This window comes from Monopterus albus, unplaced genomic scaffold (assembly GCF_001952655.1).
Source record: "Monopterus albus unplaced genomic scaffold, M_albus_1.0 scaffold535.1, whole genome shotgun sequence".
Classification (NCBI taxonomy): domain Eukaryota; kingdom Metazoa; phylum Chordata; class Actinopteri; order Synbranchiformes; family Synbranchidae; genus Monopterus; species Monopterus albus.
The window spans coordinates 82,917-101,572 of NW_018128415.1; the positions used below are offsets into that span (position 1 = coordinate 82,917).

The window sequence follows — 18,656 nt, forward strand, 5'->3', positions numbered from 1 at the left end:
CATCATGTGGATGGCTGGGTGCGTTTGCATCACTTGCCTGGGGAAGAGAATGCACCAGGATGTACTATGGGAAGAAGGCAAGCTGGCAGAAGCAATGTGATGCTGGGAAACCTTGGGTTCTGCCATTTAAGTGGATATTAAATTTGACACTTACCACCTATTTAAACATTGTTGCAGACCAAGTACACCTTGGTGGCAGCAGTATTCCCTGATGGCAGTGGCCTCTGTCAGTAGGATAATGCACCCTGCCTTAAGAATGGTTTGAGGAACATGACAATGTTTTGCCTCACCCTCACCAATGGGTACAAGGTGTTGACTTGGTCTCCTAATTCCCCAGATCGCAGTCCAATCAAACATCTATGGGATGTGGTGGACAAACAAGTCTGATCCATGGGAGCCCCACCTCACAAATTAAAGGACTTAAAGGATCTGCTGCTGATGTCTTGGTGCCAGATACCAGAGGACACCTTCAGAGGTCTTCTGGAGTCCATGCCTCGATAGGTCAAAGCTGTTTAGGCAGCAAAAGGGGCACCTGCGCAATATTAAACAGGTGGTCATAATGTTATGGCTGATCAGCGTATCACCATCAGAAGGCACATTAAGTGGAAGTTTTGATACCCTTTTACTTCATATGGAGAGATTTTACAACTTTACACTTGAGATTGTTACAGCATGAGGACTAAATGAAGAATAAAAAATAAAACATTTCTTGTAAATTTAGATTTTGTCCATTTAAAAACCTCTGGTGTCAGTGCACAAGTGTTGCTCTCTCCAACTTGAAAATCTTTTGCATAAACTATAAAATGCAAAAGTCATTATAATAGCTGATCATGGTAGCTCATACTGTTTTTTTTAATAATCATGCAGCCTTAAAATTGCTTTTGTGTAAGCTTTAAATACTCTAACTTAACCCACACTTCCTCAGTGGATAACCCCCCGCCCCCGCCAATTGCCCAGCTGGCAAAGAGTCTGAGCTGCGGTTGCTCTCTTTTTTTAATTCTCCCTCCCTCTCTGCTCAAGTGTTAGGGCCTCCCTCCAACTTTGTGAGGTCGGAGCCCGTGCCCATAAACATGCTGCGTCCTTGGTCCAGTTGGCTCTTCTTGTACGTGAGGCGGAAGGCTTCCATGAACTCATCAATGTCAATGCTACTGTCCTGGTTACCATCAATGGTGATGGCCAGGTCTGAGATGGCTTTGTCTGTAATCTCCAACTTTAGGTAGATGCTCAGCAGCTTCCAGGTCTGCCGAAAGTCCTCAATTGTGATTAAAGATGCAGGCTAGAAAAGAAGATATTATAGAGTAAAGGGATGCACTATAAAAAGTGCAGAGGTGGGGGATGAAGAGACCACTAGATCAGTGGGTTAATCCTCATTTTAAATGGGAGGCTCCAGTGACCTGACATGCTACAGGTGAATTAGTAGAAGCTGAACTCTGTAGACATCTCTATGTGGACAAACAAACCCTTTACAATCTTACATCTTCTCCAAGTACCAGTCCCTAGTTTCATTACAGTTTGTCACGTTAAATCCTGTTCTCTTTCTCATGTTTTCTTTCAATTTTAGCATTTGTCTCACATATTTTTCACAACTTCTTGTTTACTATCGTAGCTACCAAGATGGCCGACACACCCCACAATCTAACACACGTTTCTAAACCCTATAGTTCTAAACATTAGCAGCAGTACATTGAGTTGGCTACTGTCTTCTCAGGTAAGAAATTGAAATTAATAGCACTAATTATATTTGTGACATTTTAAGTTAGCAGCATGTCTAAACATTTATACACACGTTCTACAACCTTGTTAGACTGTTTCCTTCAAATATTGGGTAACTTTAATAATTACCTAACTAGATAAATTAGTTAAGTTATCTACAACAACATGACAGAATTTGTTTGCAAGGCTGTTCAAGTCATTAAAAGTAGTAATTTGCTGACAAATCCTGCTGTTAATCACCTGTTTGGAACTGATTGACCCCTCACTGTCACAAGTCTCCTGAAACAGACTCTCTCTCCTTACACTAAGGCAGCATTTCTTGAAGTTGTTGATCAGTAAGAAAAATACATTAGCAAATAACAGTATAGACCCACAAACATAAGATAAAGAGACATTTACCTTTAAGAAACGAGAGCAAATGATGTTCTTGATGAAAAAGAGAAAGAAGCTACTATGTTCCCAGGTGATATGTAATTTGTTTCAGTGATGAATAGTTTATTTTACCTGAGTTGTCTGTGTCTACAATTCTGAAGATTGTCTCCACTGTGGAGCGGTGGCGATACAAAGTCTCAAGCAGACTCTGGTCAATGTGCTGCAAGAGGATAAATAATGAAAACCAGGTGAGAAAAGCCATGATGGGGGGCATTTATCTCATGTCTCATTCAGCAAAAGATATGTATGTACAATATTGTTAAATTTAATCAAAGTGTCATAATCGGACACTATTATTTCTGTAACCATCATCCATCTCTAACTCAGTGCTGCGTCCTTACATCTGTGTTGGGTCCTTTGATGGCAAGCTCGTTGAACCAGTTGTAGTAGTCTACCCTGCCGTCACTGGTCTTGCAGGTGACCAGCTGAAAACGCAGCATCTTCCAGGGCAGATCGAGGTCCATCACACTCTCCACTGCAGTGGCCCAGTCGTTCAGAGACACAAGACCTAATGCCAGTAGAAAGAGAGGAATGTAACACTACTTTCTGAGGAGTAGATACTAGTTATCTGGTACACCAGTAGCATTTGAGGCTCATAATCTTAGATTTCAGCCAAATTTTCATCCATTGTATTAATTTATCCAAATAGTCCCACCATGTCAATGAGCACTCCATAAATCAACTCCCAAAACATGCAAAGTAGAGCCCACCCAATACACTGTCTAGGCTGAAAATAGGCTAGTGGTTAAGGCGCAGTGCTCTCGCCACTGCGCCCTGGGTTCAAATCAGGGTTGCGTCAGGAAGGGCATCCAGCGTAAAACACATGCCAAATGTCAACATGCGAGTCGTCAGTGTGATGATTCACTGTGGCGACCCCTAAACGGGAAAAGCCGAAAGTGACTTTCTTTAGTATTATTGCTTTATTGATATCAGCATGTCAGCTAATAAATTACAAGAAAATGAGATATTTCCATATTTTCTTATTATATACTTGCAAAATAAGGATGCTGGCTAAATAACAGTTTCTGCTGAAGTTTCTGTGAAACTGTCAAATGTTCTGGAGCAGACTTCAGGTCAGCCCTCTTATTGTTTTTTTCCTGAATGGGGATTATTATGTTCCACACAAAACACAAAGGTTTGGCTTCACATTTCTTCAAGGCAGACATTGTCCTTTGGCAACAAGGGAAAAAATAAGCCTCGTGAGGTCTATGATTTAAATTACATAACAGCTGGTCCACTGAGGATACAGTATGTTCATGAAACGTATACTACACACACCAGTATTCTCACTGTCAAACTCTTTGAAAGCACCGATGAGATCTGACTTGTGCACAAACAACTGTTCCCGCAGGACTTTAAGAGCTGAGCGCTTGGTTCTCGCAGCACTGCAGATGAGACGACAGCAAATGCCACAGATAAACAGAATATTAATTTAACTTTGTTGTAATGCTTTGTCTTATGACAAATAAAAATCAACCCAAATCACTGATTCACAACGTTGAGACGAATCATTCTCAATACATTTCTGTATACCTTTGTCTCACAGTGAGCTCTCTGGTCATGCTGCTGGCCTGGTACTGAATCACATAAGGCACAAGGTCTGGACCCAGCTTCAAGTAGGCCCCCCTGTTGCTTCCCACATTGTAGTAATTGGAGGCGGAGAACAAAGTGAGGACCTCATAGGAAGATTTTAATGCATTTTTAACAGCTCCTCAGGGTGGAATACAAGAGGAATTACTTAGAACCACATCAGTGATCTTAGTAGGACTTTTAACTTCTGTCACACTGATTGATTTAGTTGTAGGATCATTGAGCTCTGAGATTATGCATCTCTGTGGGCCGTCAGTGTCTGAGCTCACCTTGCGGTTGTGGCAGAACTCATAACCCTCCTGTTTACACTCATGGGAGCGGATGATGAGCTGCAGGTTGTGTCTGTTCAGGAAGTCCTCTGTGACGTTGGGGCCCCAGTAGCAGCCTCCACCCCTCACCTCGTTGGGTATACAGCCTTCTTGACTCATCGGGTCACTCCACAGCAGGTCCAGGATCTGGATGCAAATTCTCATGTCAATAAATTGCAGCCCTAAGGTATTGTGCTGTACAGTGCTTTTTTATTGTGTATGTAAAGCTGGAAAAATCTGGTGATACAACAAAAATGCAAAAGGAAATCAGTAACAACTGTAGCGCTGTGTAATAGAGCTGAGCATGAAAAATCTTGAACCTGGAAACAGTCATGGTCTCCCTCAGTAGAAGATGAAGCTAGTAAGTGGGTCTTGAGGTAAGTCTAATTTACTTGCAGAGGATAGAATCATCAAAAATTTAAAATAAGAATGAAATATGACAATGTACTGATGAAATATAAGAATTTAGGAAGCAACATTTTGCAGGTTTTTGTTAGTGTCATAAAGACCAACTTTTTATGGAAATCTGACAAATGTCTGGTAAAACAATTGTGTATCTTCTCTTTTTTTATCTGTCCTGTCAGTGCCTCTACACACTGACCACAAAACAATGTAATGAAGTAGTAATTAGTAAGTAATTGGAAAAGATTACGGAGTCAGTTAAACTCACCAAGAGTGCCTAGTTTTTACCAGATGTCTAAACATGTACTGTATGTACAGTATTGTGCAAAGGTCTTAGGCCACCATTAGATTTGTTGTTTTAGCAATGTTTTGATGACTATATACAGTATTTATTTATCAGAATAGAACCAGAAAACATAGGAAACATACACAGTATTAAAAAACACAAAAATGTCAGAGAAGCAGCAAACAAACTGGCTACTCAAGAGGAATCTGGATAGGTCAAGGACAAAAACAGGAGTGGAAGACCAAGAAAACTGTTCATCTCTGACTAGATGTTTCTTTGAGAGGCCAGAGGAAATCCAGAAGGGACCTGGGTCAACATCTGCATTTGTTCACACATCCATGAAAAGATCAGATCTAAGTCACTTGGAGGGAAGAAATTGGATTCGAGTCACTTCAGCATGTAGTTTGTATCAGAGTAATTGAGCAAACCCCTACATCACCTGTTTCCACTCATCGTTGGCAGAGTCTGTGATCACTGACGGAGCCATGTCTTTTTCTGATTTATTGTAAGTGGACTGCCTCCTCCTGCAGATCTCCAGCTTGTCCTCCACCTTCACTTTGATCCGGCGAGAAAAGTCCTGCAGTGAGTGGTTCTGGAAGCTGTCGTCGGCTCCCAGAGGTTTGGGGTACGTGAGGGAGGCCCTACGCTGGAAGAACCTGTTTCCCCATCCATTTCTGAGTCAATGGATGCCCCAGCTGATCTCTGATGTCTCTTCTTTGGAGGCCTCAGCGCTGAAACATACTGGGAGAAACAGAGGACAGCAGACATTTGAAGGACTTTGAAAGTAATTGATAAAAATGACTGTAGGAGTATTTGTTTATCACAGTGACATGATTCCTCACCCTGTGTCTGTCCACTCTGGCGAGGATACTGAGGTCTGTGGCGTCAGAGATCCCACCGTGGAGGACTAGCACCTTCTAATCGATCACTCACCAACGGCAACCAACTAAAAATCTTCTGCAGCAGCTTCAGGATCCGTTTGCCGTGCATCTGAGGAGAAACACAAACAGGAAATTATTTTATTCATCCATCTTCTTTTTAAGTTCTATGCCAGTTTGTTGTCAATATTTCAAGCATAAGGCAGGTCATTTTATATATATATATATATATCATGTATTCATAGTAACGACTGTGAATCCAGAACCTAGTTTAGCTTATTCGTCTGCGCCGTAGACCTCAATGTTGTCTAAATACTGTTGTCTTTTATGTTGACTGTCCAGTTTTTATTTATTTCTGTTCTTATTGTACTCTGTAGATACATTTTTATCCCAGTTAAGGGTGTTTTGATCAGTTCTTGACTATGTCTTTGATAGGACGTAACACTTTGTGGCTCCAATATAAAATCTTATCTCAGATTGTGAATTTGGTGCCTGATGAATATCTGTAAATCCAAATTTCAATTAAGTTAGTGCTGATAGTAATTCAAATTTTCTTGTATGAAAAATTGTGAAACATTTGGGAGATCTGAGGTTACTTCTATGGGTCTTTGGACCACCTCAGCCTCCCTGACTCATCAGAAGCCAGCAGAGTGATCTGGTTTAATGACCTCAAATCCTCGAGGAGGTGTGACCAGTTGTGGACTTTGATGGAACCTGCCTCTATGAAGCTCTATTGTGGCTGAAACCACCTTAAGCTGCTGCTCCGAATACAGCAGTGATAAGGGTTTGATACTAAACAGTAAACAAAAGGATTGTGTTGAGGACTGTGCGGTGTCAATACACCTACCTTGTATTTGTTGAGCACCTCCTTTGTGAAGCCGTACCTTCATCAGTCATAGAAACAGAAGAACACAAGAGTTACACCTGCTGAATTTGGACAACAGTGTGCTTCACAGTTGGATTTTACCTCAGGTTCACTATATGGTCCTCGTGGTTTCCTCTGTTGAGGTAGACGTCACTTGGATAAATGCAAACAGGATTAGGAGGATATCAATGGAGTCTTTGCCTCGGTCTACAAAGTCTGTTAAATACATAGGGCTTTTCCAAGGACGGCATGCCGTTCTGTAAACAGCAACATAAGGCAGGGTTAAAGGTCATTCTGTAATGTAAACAATGGTCAGCCACAGCACAGACCGTGAAAACACTGGATTACAGACCCCGCTTCAGTCACTAATTTACTTTTAGAGCCCTTAAAAATAAGGCACGTTGCAAATAAACGTCTCCTCACTGTAGGGTTCAATCCCCACCTTCTCCAGTCCTCATATGAAAGTGTCTTTGAGCAAGACACTGAACCCCAAGTTGCTCTCGTGATGTCACTGGCATATAAGTGAGAGAATGTTTGTGTGTGAATGAATGAGTGCACATCAATGTGCACAAACCCCTAAGACCATTTACTATTTAAGACCTTTTAGAAGGGAAACAGTTTTTGTTATTGAGTTAATCAGAACATAATTGATTGGGAACAATTCTGATAACCAGTTTAATCATTCAAGTTATTTAATATAGAAAAATGTCAAACACTGCCTGAGTTTAGCTTCTCAAACGTAAGAATTTGTTGTTTCTTTAAATGAGACTTTCTGGGCTGGTTGAACAAGACACTGGAAGCCACCAACTTAGGTTTTAAGGACTTGTGATTGTTTTGTAAGTGTTTCTTAATACTTTAATTTCATAATTTTGTAAAGCAAGCAATCAAATAAATGAAATAAATCCTCTGATTATTTAATGATGGAAGTAATTATTAGTTGCAAACACACTGTTTTATTTTTGGGCTGTGAAATACTGAAAGAATATTTTGAGTACAGTAATAACATAAAAAAAAAAAAGACTTTCTCTGGACAACACTTTAAAATTAATAAACTCAGCACACAAAGTACAAAAACCAAGGACATCCTAAGATGTGTCTCTAAGTCCAGGTTATTTTAGAATTTATGAAATTTAAACACTTTAGAATAAGTCCCGACCTTGTAGAAAATCAACAGCAAGTCTTCCAGTTGCCCATGCAAATCACCTGGAATGAAGAGGATATAAATGTAAGTAAATTAACAAGAATCACTATAAAAACTTTATATATTTCTGTCTGGACATGGTTCAGCTTTTACAACAAAGAGATTCTGGCTCTAAAATAAATTTTCAAGACTTTTGTTTCAAGATGCAGTAAACTACCAACATCTTTTGGGATGTTGAGGTGCCCCAAGATTAGAGCTGCACCAAACAATTTGTTGTATTATCAGTTAGTCATTCAATGACTTGTACTAAAAATATCATTTTTTTTAAGTGTAAAAGAATTTTGGTTTTAAAAAAGAATCAGAAGTTACCAGAGCACCGTTTGATGTGTACTGTATATGTCATGGTTTGTCCAACAAAAAGTCTGTTTACTAACAGGAGATTAAGTAGACCAGTGAATATTCACAATATAGAAGCAGGAACCTGAAAATTTTAAAATACTAAAATGATTAATTGATTATGTTTCTGGTTAATCTTTTGTTGTTGTTTCAGGTCAATTCATGTCAATTCCTGTTGCATTGTCATTCCTCAGCAGTCCACTAGATGACGTCACACTTTCCCTGCTGTTCCCCTCGCTTGATCTTCTCCACCCACTCACACACCTGTTTCCACTTTCCTCATTATTCAGGCTGCATTTAAACTTGTCTGTCTCATCTGTTATGTGTTTCTAATGGTTTACTGCACATGTTGCAGACTCTTGTTATTGCCCCCTTGTGTCTGTCCTGCTGCACCCTGCTTTTGTTCCTGCCTGTCTGTAAGTCTTTTTCAGAGTCATTAAAACCTCTTCACTGCGTCTGATTGTGTGTCTGTATTTGGTGCTCCACACACCAGCGCTGACAGTTTAAGATGCCTATTATGTTATCAGTGTTCCCAGTTCATGTTTGGCTAAGGACTTTTGTTGCATATTGTCCCTGATTGCTCCACCTTGATTTCTTGTCACCTCTCTGCTAGAGGCAAAAATCAATAATCAAACAATCAATGATTTTTTTTTTCAGCTCACCACAAATAGTGATTTCTTTGCTTTGGCAGGTGGAGACACGGTTGATATTTGGCAACATCTGGAGCAGTTTCCATGTCTCTAGCAGGAGCTGTAGGATGTAGCGCGAGTGCAGCTGCTACTGGGAGAGAAACTTCTTAGCAAGAAGGTTTTAGGACAAACACATGTACAGGCAGTCACACTGCAGTATCTGATAGCAGCTGTGATGTATGCACACAAGCTTTCTGTCCTGCACAGAACTTGATAAAACAACAATAAACTATCAATACATTTTAAGTAAAGTTTGCTTTATAGTATAATAATGGACATATTAGGTAACACCAAATAAGTAAAAAAGGAAATGTCAGAAATTCTGAAGTAAAATTATGATAAATTACCAATTAGCAACACTGGTGTCATTTGAGTAGAAAAACATTTACATGCCACAGTTAATTTGTTTTGTTGGAAATTCAGGTCCGCACAAAAAAACTGAGGCGACAATGCAGACTCCTTCAGCACATAAACACTATTGTAGTTGTCCATTTTATACAGATTAGCGTTATCTCTTGTAAGAGATACTTATTGAGACCTTATAATATGAGTTATCTTATCAACAGTACAATAAATCAGCTTTTTAACTGCAAGGTTTATATCTTGTTATAGTTCTTTGTTCTTACACTAATACCAAAAGAATTCGGTGTGACACCTTTTAAATAGCACATAAGCACTGTAATCACAACACAATTTATATTTTTAGTTATTTGCATGTCTTAGAAATTCTCTTTAAAATGCATGTCAGAAAATGACTTGCAGTATCAATTTATTGCTGACATATCCAGAAGCAATAAGACATTGGCACCAGAAAAAAGTGGCTTTAGCAGTACTGAGTAACTAAGAAATTAATACAATCCTGGATAAATTTGTGGTATAAAACCTCCTCAGTACAAACCATTATTAGAGACTGCTATGTGTGGAGAGCCCCACACTCCCAATGTCAAGTGCTCTGACTGGGCAAACAACAGTACACACACCAAAAACCTTGGCAATGAAAACAGACGGCACACATCTGATGCCAGGTGGAGTTGACTGTCTGCTGCTCAACAGCAATGTGATGAGTTATTGGCCAAATGCCAGTTTGTTCATAGTTGATAGCAGATACTATTTCTCTTAAAGAGGTCACTGTGAACAAAGTGGATTACTTTCTGCAGCATAAATTTGGGAGTCTGCCTTTTGAAAAACACTTAAGTGCCTCTGTGCCCACCTGCTACATAGCATACTGTTATTTTTTTTAACCAAACCACAATCAAAAATAAGATTTAACATGGCGTTTTTTTTACTTGCTGTGTCTGTTATTCAGAGAGTATGGTACCTGGTCAAGAAGAAGCTTTCAGGATCTTGAGCATCTTTCTGAGAGGGCCACTAAACAGCAGGAGTCATCAAGACGGTGCCATAAAGTTGGACTTGTACAACGGAGTAAACGTAACTAATGTAATCCACTGACAAGGAACTGAGCAGTATGTTGAAGAGAACAGGTATGTGCTCAGTCTGATTATCACCTGAATGAAATGCTGTGGCATTATATTAACCTGCAAAATTGTTTTGTTTTTCTGGTTTTGCATCTATCCAAGGTTGCACCACCATTTTTATCCACCTGAAACACCACTGGATGTATCTGTGTGTATGTAATGGTCAATAATGAGAATCTACAGTAAAGAAATGCAAAATAGATGCGTGATCACTTAGAAACTCTCTCAGTTGAATATTTCTACCAGAGAGCTGACAAGCTGATCAAGTGTAAAATGTCGATTTTAATATGTACAGATAGGTGGCAAATAAAAGGAAACCCCTGAGTGGAAATTTTAAAAATACAGGGTCGCTGATTCGTCTGGTGATTATTTTCTTGATCATTTGATTCATCTTTTTAGTCACAGAATGTCAAACATTGGAGGAAAATGCCCATTTAGACTTTCCAGAGTCAAAGGTAGTGGCTTCAAATGTTTTGTACAACCAACAAATGCAAAGACACTCAGTTTATTTTTACAGTATGTCTGACAAAGAAAATTATCAGTTCCTCACATTAAAGATGGTGGAACCAGAAAATGTTGGTGATTACTGCTTCAAAATCATTGCCGGTAATTTTTATTAGTGAACTTGCAGCTCTAGGTTACTGAATGGCTAAATGAGGTTAAAAAGTGCACTGAACACAATAAGGGAATATGTTTTGGAAGAATGATGTTTCCTCCCTTCAACAGAGGAGCAGTGAAGCTGCTCTGGAGACACTTCACTAAAAGATATGTTATTTACTTTCTTACTGTATTTTTTCCTTCATCCATCTCTATCTTGATCAGCATCAGCCTCAAAAATCTAGTATCAGACAGCTATCATTTAAAATGCTGGTGATGTTATGTCCTGTGACATAAAGACAGGAGTTTCATAGCTGATCTTTTTAAGTTCTCCCTATCAGAGTAATACACAACCAGCGGATGTGCTGCAGGCTGGTTAGAAGTGCTGTATTTTTGTGCACCTACTTTCTTGTTCCTGAAGGCCTCCACCAGCCCAACTGCCTGCTCCACCGTCAGGGGGAAGGTGAGGTGAGGTCCTGAGTAAATCTCTGGCACCTCTATGTTTTTATAGCAGAAGTACCTCTCCCACTCTACATCCCGACAAACCTCGTTCTCTTTGAAGATGTGCGAGATCAAATTTCCTGGAAGATGGCAGTTAAAACTCAGAGATTCACTTTCAGAAAAGGAAAAACGCAGCTCGAATTGACCCAGAAAGAAATCTTACGTTCACTGCTTGATGGTGTGAAATTGTCCATGAGGTAGCCAAGGAAATTATAAAGCTGCACAGGGAAGCAAAATGAAAGCTTTATTATTACTCTATAGCAAAAAACTACAGTGGATCGTCTCTGGTCCACTTTCTCACCTTTATCTGAGCTTGTTCTCCAGAGTATTCGATGGACTGGATGATATGCCAAGTGTATCTTCGTCTCATCTCTGCACGGGCGACATACTGATGGTACCACCGCTGAATCAGGATGGCAGCTTTTATGGCTGGAACACAGTGCACAGACCACAGGTACTGCAATAATATTGTGATATTCTGTTGCTCTGTGCTCTTAAACTGAATAAACTATCACAGACAAGAACCAACATAACAAGGGAGAGGTTTAATAGGATTTCTTTATTAAGGAATTATTAATTACCCGAGTATAATTTTAGTTTTATAAAAGTACCTTTGACATGTTTGAAATTTCACCAGTTACAGAATCTTGTGTGCTCATAAAAATATCAGCTGGAGAATCCTGAACTAAACAATCATGGAAACATTAATTTTGGCATTTGTACACTATTTTTGGACAAAACATATGATGTCTATTTGGGAGGTTAACTCTATTTTGTGATGTTTCCTAGACAAAACGGTTAATGTACAGATGAAGAAAATAACCAGCAGACTAACAGATAATGAAAATAATCTGTAGTTGTTTGTGCTTTATTTTTATTTACAAATGAACATCAGGTGAACACTCAAAAAGCCTTTTTTATAAATTGCATGACATTTTTAGTTGCTTAACTTCAGTTTTATCTCACTAAAATATCTAAGATTTATTTATTGTTCAAGTTAGATTTTGCCTCCACATGCCCTGACCCATGTTTGTTTGGTTTGAGCCTCTGTTCGACATGTGGCAAACAATAACACAAAGTAACACACTTGTAACAGCTGCATGCAGCGGAGCAGAAAGACAAAAAGTACAAGCACATTAACAATACTTTGGAGAGATTACAGTTGTAGTGCAAAGAATAAAGTGACTACAAGAGGGACGATGTGGATCAGAAACAGATTGTCTCTTTAGAGAAGTGGTGATGATGATGCCACTCAAGTTATTCATTGAGAGGTATGAAAGTGCCAAACAAGTGCATCTGTCTTCATGTTACTGTCTGCAAGTTACCTTTTCTAGACTGTTTGTGAAACTGGTTGGACTTTGACTCCACATCCCATGATGTTTCCTGTTTGAAACAAACAACAACAAAAAAATTACTACACAAAAGCTGAGAGCAACATGTGGCCCAAAAGCCCCTAACTATGAGTTCTTATCCCACTAGATTCAAAATATGTTTTAATTGTGTTTTTGTTTGTTTTAACTACAGCAAGATGATTTTGATGTTTCTAAATGAAATATTTGGCTTTTTGAAATCAGAAATCTGATTACACATTTACTGATTGCAGGTTCCCAACTTTCCCCAGACATTTTACTGTAAATCCTTCTGGCCCCTTGGAAACTCTTTCATTCACCGAGTGGAAAGTTTAACATGGCTTTGTAGCAGCAGTGGTAGAAGAGCTGAAGCTTTGTTCCCTTTTAATCTTGTTATCTGCTGGTTCACTTCTGACCTCTGTGATTGGCCTCAATCTTGCAGCAAAGGGCTGTTCTTGTCTGAATTCTATGAAGGCTTATAGATTCTGAAATCTGTGGAAGCAGAAAATGTCTTTACAGCCTAGCATAATTTTGATGAAACAGAAAAAATAAAGACATGGAGATGGCATTTTTAAAGATCCTTTTGTTGTTTAAGGTAAATAAATGATGCTTACATTACTGTTTAATCTGAACATGATAGATTTGATCAAATTGTGTTTGCACAAAATGTTCCTGTTTTGCAGCGCTGGCTTTGGCCTACTTAAAAGAACAGATAGGTTGCTATAATCACATGTAAAGATATTCAGGAGCAGGGCAAATTAGAGAAGTTGTGTTGATCAAATCACAAGTTGTTCTGTAACTTAATTACCCAGCCCCGCCCACACCTGACTCTGGGTTTGAGGTCTTTGAGTCAGCATCACTGATTCGAGTTCAGCATCATGGGCGGGGCTGTGTGCTGCGCTGTAATAGGGCAAGGCTGTGGAGCTACTAAATATTCAGTTTTACACTTGGCGAGACATTTAACATTTATATTTAACATTTACATTTACATTTACATTTAACATTTAATATTTAACATTTATATTTAGACTTTGTCACATTTAGCTAAATGTGAGAAAACATGTCACATTCAGTTAAATGTGAGAAAACTAGTGTAAGTGTTATTTTTACATTCGGCGCCCCATAAACGCTGAGGTGTTTGGCAACCGGAAAGATCCAACAGTGCAGCAGCGATGACTTGTGTCTGTCACAACCTTCCATCAGCACAGTGATCGCACAAATTATTGAAGCGCTTTCACAGTCTCATATAGTGACACGGTCTATTTCATTTCTACTGGACGTTCACATTCTGCAGACTCACAAAAGGGCATTCATGGACATAACAGGTTTCCCCGGTGTTGTTGGTGCAATTGATGGGACACACATTCGCATAATCGCACCATCGGAAAATGAAGCCGTTTTTGTGAACAGAAAGAGGTACCACAGCATCAGTACGGTTTTAATTAACTTTAAGATATTTAGCCTATAACAGAAACTTTGCATAAAGTAGCCTGTATTCATGACTATACATATATTTTTTATATACAAACATTATGATTTCACTGTCCATTGTATTATCATATATTTTCGTTTCACTAAGACCACATTTTTGTAAAGACCGTGACAGATTCTTTATTAACCAATCACAGTCCATGATTTTCTGCATCATCCCTAGCAGCGGGGTCAACCACACCTCACTAAGATAAAAGTTTTTGTACTTTCCTTGCTCAGAGTTGCTCTGAGAAGTTTCCTAAATCACTTTTGGTCTACTCCCAGCTAGGACTTTTTAGGCTAAGATAGGAGCTCTCTGAGAGAATTCTAAGATGCTTTGTGCTTTGTGAATACGGGCCCTGATGTTATTCAGGAAGGTAACTAACTGGTCATGCTGGTCCTTGTCCAACTGTAGTGGAGGGACATGCAGCTGCAACACAGAGGGCCTCCTCGGAGCTGCATGCAGAGGAGTCACCAGCAGTGAAAAATATTGCTAAGCAGCTGGATGACCATTTAATAATCAGCTCGTTTTCTGTACACAGCACACATACGCCCTACATCAAAATCATGAATGTTGAGAACAAAGCCATCGTGGGATTTGTAAATAGATAATGCAGTTCATAAAACCATTTTTTAGTCTAAGTAGGTTTTTAGTTTTGCTTTTTGTGATCTAAATATGTGGAATTTTAGTAGAGTAACAGTGGAGTTGGAATTAATGTCTATGAAACTTAAAGGACCAACTGACTAAGACTGGGTATTTTTAGTGCAAATGAAACAAGTGTAACAAACTAACAGCTCACAAAACCGGTATCAAGGTTCAATTCATAATGTGTCTTTATTGTATACTGTTATTAAGGATGTGATTCTGTGGACATCTACTGCATAAAGCTGCATTCTCTCAACACCGGTGTTGATACTGTATATGTCTGAGCCCTTCAAGGTCTTTTTCAGGTTGGTCTCTGTCATGGGTTCAGTGTACGGGCAATTTAGAGTCGCCAGTCAACCTAAGCTGCATGTCTTTTGTGTGTGGGAAGAAGCCGGAGCACCCGGAGAGAACCCATGCAGGCACGAGGAGAACATACAAATTCCACACAGAAAGGCATCGGGTCAGCCCAGGCTCAAACCCGGAACCTTCCTGCTGTGAGGCAACAACACTATCCACTGCTCCCCTGTGCTGCCCAGCCTGTCAAATATAAAACAGCTTTCCTTCTTTTATCACAAAGCTAGCTTCACAACTATAAAGGCCATTAGCTTAGCCAGTTAGCTTCACAACGGCTTACCCTGGACAGGTCACCAGTATATAACAGGGCTGACATAGAAAACCACCAGGACTCACTCCTACAGGCAATTTAGAGTCGCCAATCAACCTAAGCTGCATGTCTTTTGTGTGTGGGAAGAAGCCGGAGCACCCGGAGAGAACCCCTCGCAAGCAGGGGAGAACATACAAACTCCACACAGAAAGAGACCAGGTCGGCCCGAGCTCAAACCCAGAACCTTCCTGCTGTGAGGCAACAGCACTATCCACTGCTCTCCGGTGCAATATAAAACATTTTCTCTTCTTTTATGACGTCCATCCATATCTATATAACAGTCCTACAGAAAATTATTGTCCATTATGATCACTTAAATAAAGCGGTCACAATAGCCGCACCTGCAATGAAGACACCAGAAACCACACCTACTATTACGAGGTTCTGTGGAAAAAAAAACAACAACCCTGAACCTCAGCAAATGGAGTCTTGGCCACAACACCTGGGCAGGCATAGCAGGCTTACCCAGCTTTGGCAAGCGGAGCCTAGGCAGTCTGAACCTGGGCAGTCTGAGGCCGGGCCTCGGCAGCGGATCCTCAGCAGGCAGCTGGGCATATATGTTTATAAGGGCCGTATCAATCTCCCTCAGTCTTGTTCTGGCATCAGTAAGATCTGCTGTGATTTGATCCAATAAGTCCACAACCTTATGAAAATTTTTTGGCACTGGTTGAGGCACCCTGTCCCCATTCTGTGGGGCATCTCCATAATTGTTGAACTGTGCCATTGTAACTTACGATAACTGTTCTGTATAATACTTTTCTGAAACAATAGAAGACTAACCCTTAATGTAGCTTTTCTTTCACCAAATGATGACGTCATTATGACGTAATGTCCTTTGAAGTTTTTGTGATGGTAATGCACCTAAAGCTGGTTGCCAACGGCCATTAAAAACAGAAAAAGAAGAAGAAGAGATGCAACCCGAAGTCGAGGCTTATCTTTCTTTGATGTTCGCCATTTAGTACAGGCTGTCAACTTAACCTGACATTCGACCTTTGCTCAAGGATGTAGTTGGTAGGTAAAACTAAGAAGACGGTAAATTTGTAAAGTAACATTACTAAGATGTCAATGATAATTCTTACTCTGAACGTGAACTGAAAACAATAATGTTAGCTGACGGCATTATTAAACTTAGTTCAAACAAGCTATCCTACAGTAGGTATCGTTAGCTAGCTCGAGCTGTAAAATTCGTGTGGTGCCACATATGATGTTGAATAGGTAAGTTGCCCAGCTGTCACTATTGCTGATAACATTAGCCAAATAGCATTAATGTAGGAACATTACTAGTGGAAACTGTATCAGCTTGCTAGCTCGTGCACAAACTTTCCCGCATTGCAATCTAGCTTAGCTCGCACCTGGGGTATGTAGGGCCCAATATGCTGTTTGCTGTGTCTATTTAACGTCTTTTTGTAGCTTTAAGTTGTTGGAAGATGCATGTGTGTAGGTGTTTTGGCTATATGTATCACTAGAGCGCTTATTTTTTTCCCATTAGACAAAATTTATAGAACGTTAACGTTACACAATAACGTTGTGGAGTTGTTATGCTCCACCACCTTGTCCTGCCCTGCAATGTGCTCATCTAATTTGTGCTGTAGTACCCTGTGCAAATGATCTTCTGTGGCAATTCATGTTTATAATGTACATTTTATAAATGTTTTCTTATGGCTGTGCGGTTATTTTGATAAAGTAACTGTAGTGGTGTGGGGGTCAGAGTCAATGATAATGAACTTTACTTAGGCTAACTGTCTCAAGCACATAACATAGCAATAACTACCGCCAGAACTGACTGCCCATAATACTGTTCCACCGTCAGTCCCCGCGCTGGCCTAGAGCGTTACCCAGTGGCACAATATAGAATAGAACATGACAATAATTATGTGTATCAGTAGGAGGACAAGGAGCACGGTAAAATGGCAGGTAGTTTTGTTGGAGGGTGAGTGTGTGTAAGCTAGCAAGGATGCTGTGTTGGCTGTATGTACTGTAATTCCACTCATGTTAACTAGTATCCTTTTGTTTTGTTACATGTAGTCTGAAGAAATCTGTACTACAGTAGTGTGCATTGCAGTTTCTACACTATGGCTAAGCATGCTTAAATTTTTGGTGGTTAAAGGTTAAGTTAAATATGCCTACTTGCAGTATCCTATCAGCACTTGTCATTTCATCAGGCTGTTGATCGTTTAACAGGATGTTAATAGTTTCTTTTTTCATCCTTCTGTATGTTCACACTTCCTACTTCAGGTATGAAAACCATGCTGGCACCATCAATCGTGGATCCGTTTCCATGTTTGAGGGACTGTCATGGCACAAGCTATGTAAGTAAAGCTGCTAACCTTCAGAATGAGGCTTACATAGCTGTCAGCTGATGATTCCATCATTGGCTTAGCTGAATCCTTATGTTAGCTATTATTGTCAACTCTTAATTTCAGGGTTGCTGCTGGTTCTGTCATTTCCTAATGTGTTTATAAAAACATTTTTTGTTTACTTTTTCAACTTTAGGATGCATGGTTCATCCCAAGGAGGAGGCATAAACCTGCAGCAGGGTTCCTGGAGGAGTGCCTTCGCAATGTCTGCAGAAGGCTACGTTGTGGCAGGCGGGTGAATTTAATATCACAAATGCCACAAGAAACCCCAGCCATTTTCCTGGATACAACAAGATGTTGCCCTTTCATCCACAGTCCAATTCATGCCAGTGTGTTAAGGAGTTTATATAACTCACTGTCTGTCCTGGTCAAACAGTTAATTGGTGGAGTTTCTCTAATTAATTAAAGTGCCAAAATGACAAGCAAATTGTCATGTCGGAAGTGGGCCTGGGCAACCAACAGTTCTGATGGTTTATACCTGATCTGTAAACCATATGCAAATTGTGTTATAACTATTTTTAACACATTAATAACCTTCTATAGTAAATTGCTTTTAAATTGTGCCTTACTAGAAAGTGGTGCTCAGTTTTATGGCAGTTTGATTTCGCCGGCTTTCCGAAGAAAGGTGGAGTAGTCACGTTATCAAAGATTGCCCCAGTGGAGTTCCTAGAATAAACAAAACAAATGACAGCTGACAAGTGGATGTGGTTACCGTTTCCTGCCACTCATTTCGATCTACTGCAGTCTTATTTTAAAAATATGAGCAACAATACAAAAAGCTTGGATCCGCTGGTGGGTTAATTACTAAGACAGCGTAACAAGCTAACAGCTATGGATTAGCCTAGCTTACTCTTGCTAGAGCATCTTCGGTTGTGTAGCTCAGCAGAGTTCATCAGC

The 18,656-nt window shown here is 39.8% G+C and overlaps 1 protein-coding gene across 1 annotated transcript in view; it reads right to left on the bottom strand.

The window, feature by feature from the left end:
* Nucleotides 1–299: 299 nt before the first annotated feature.
* Nucleotides 300–18,656, bottom strand: part of LOC109953034 (serine/threonine-protein phosphatase with EF-hands 2-like) — an 18,941-nt gene continuing 584 nt past the window's right edge. Inside the window, 20 exon segments of the mRNA XM_020588379.1 lie at nt 300–1,276; nt 2,218–2,305; nt 2,487–2,653; nt 3,424–3,530; nt 3,679–3,821; nt 4,005–4,190; nt 5,171–5,410; nt 5,574–5,661; nt 5,663–5,721; nt 6,457–6,493; nt 6,577–6,637; nt 6,640–6,692; nt 6,694–6,731; nt 7,631–7,677; nt 8,674–8,788; nt 11,178–11,353; nt 11,437–11,491; nt 11,575–11,702; nt 12,599–12,656; nt 18,329–18,425. Coding sequence (XP_020444035.1) covers nt 1,254–1,276; nt 2,218–2,305; nt 2,487–2,653; nt 3,424–3,530; nt 3,679–3,821; nt 4,005–4,190; nt 5,171–5,410; nt 5,574–5,661; nt 5,663–5,721; nt 6,457–6,493; nt 6,577–6,637; nt 6,640–6,692; nt 6,694–6,731; nt 7,631–7,677; nt 8,674–8,788; nt 11,178–11,353; nt 11,437–11,491; nt 11,575–11,702; nt 12,599–12,656; nt 18,329–18,425 — 1,966 coding nt within the window. The 3' untranslated portion in view covers nt 300–1,253.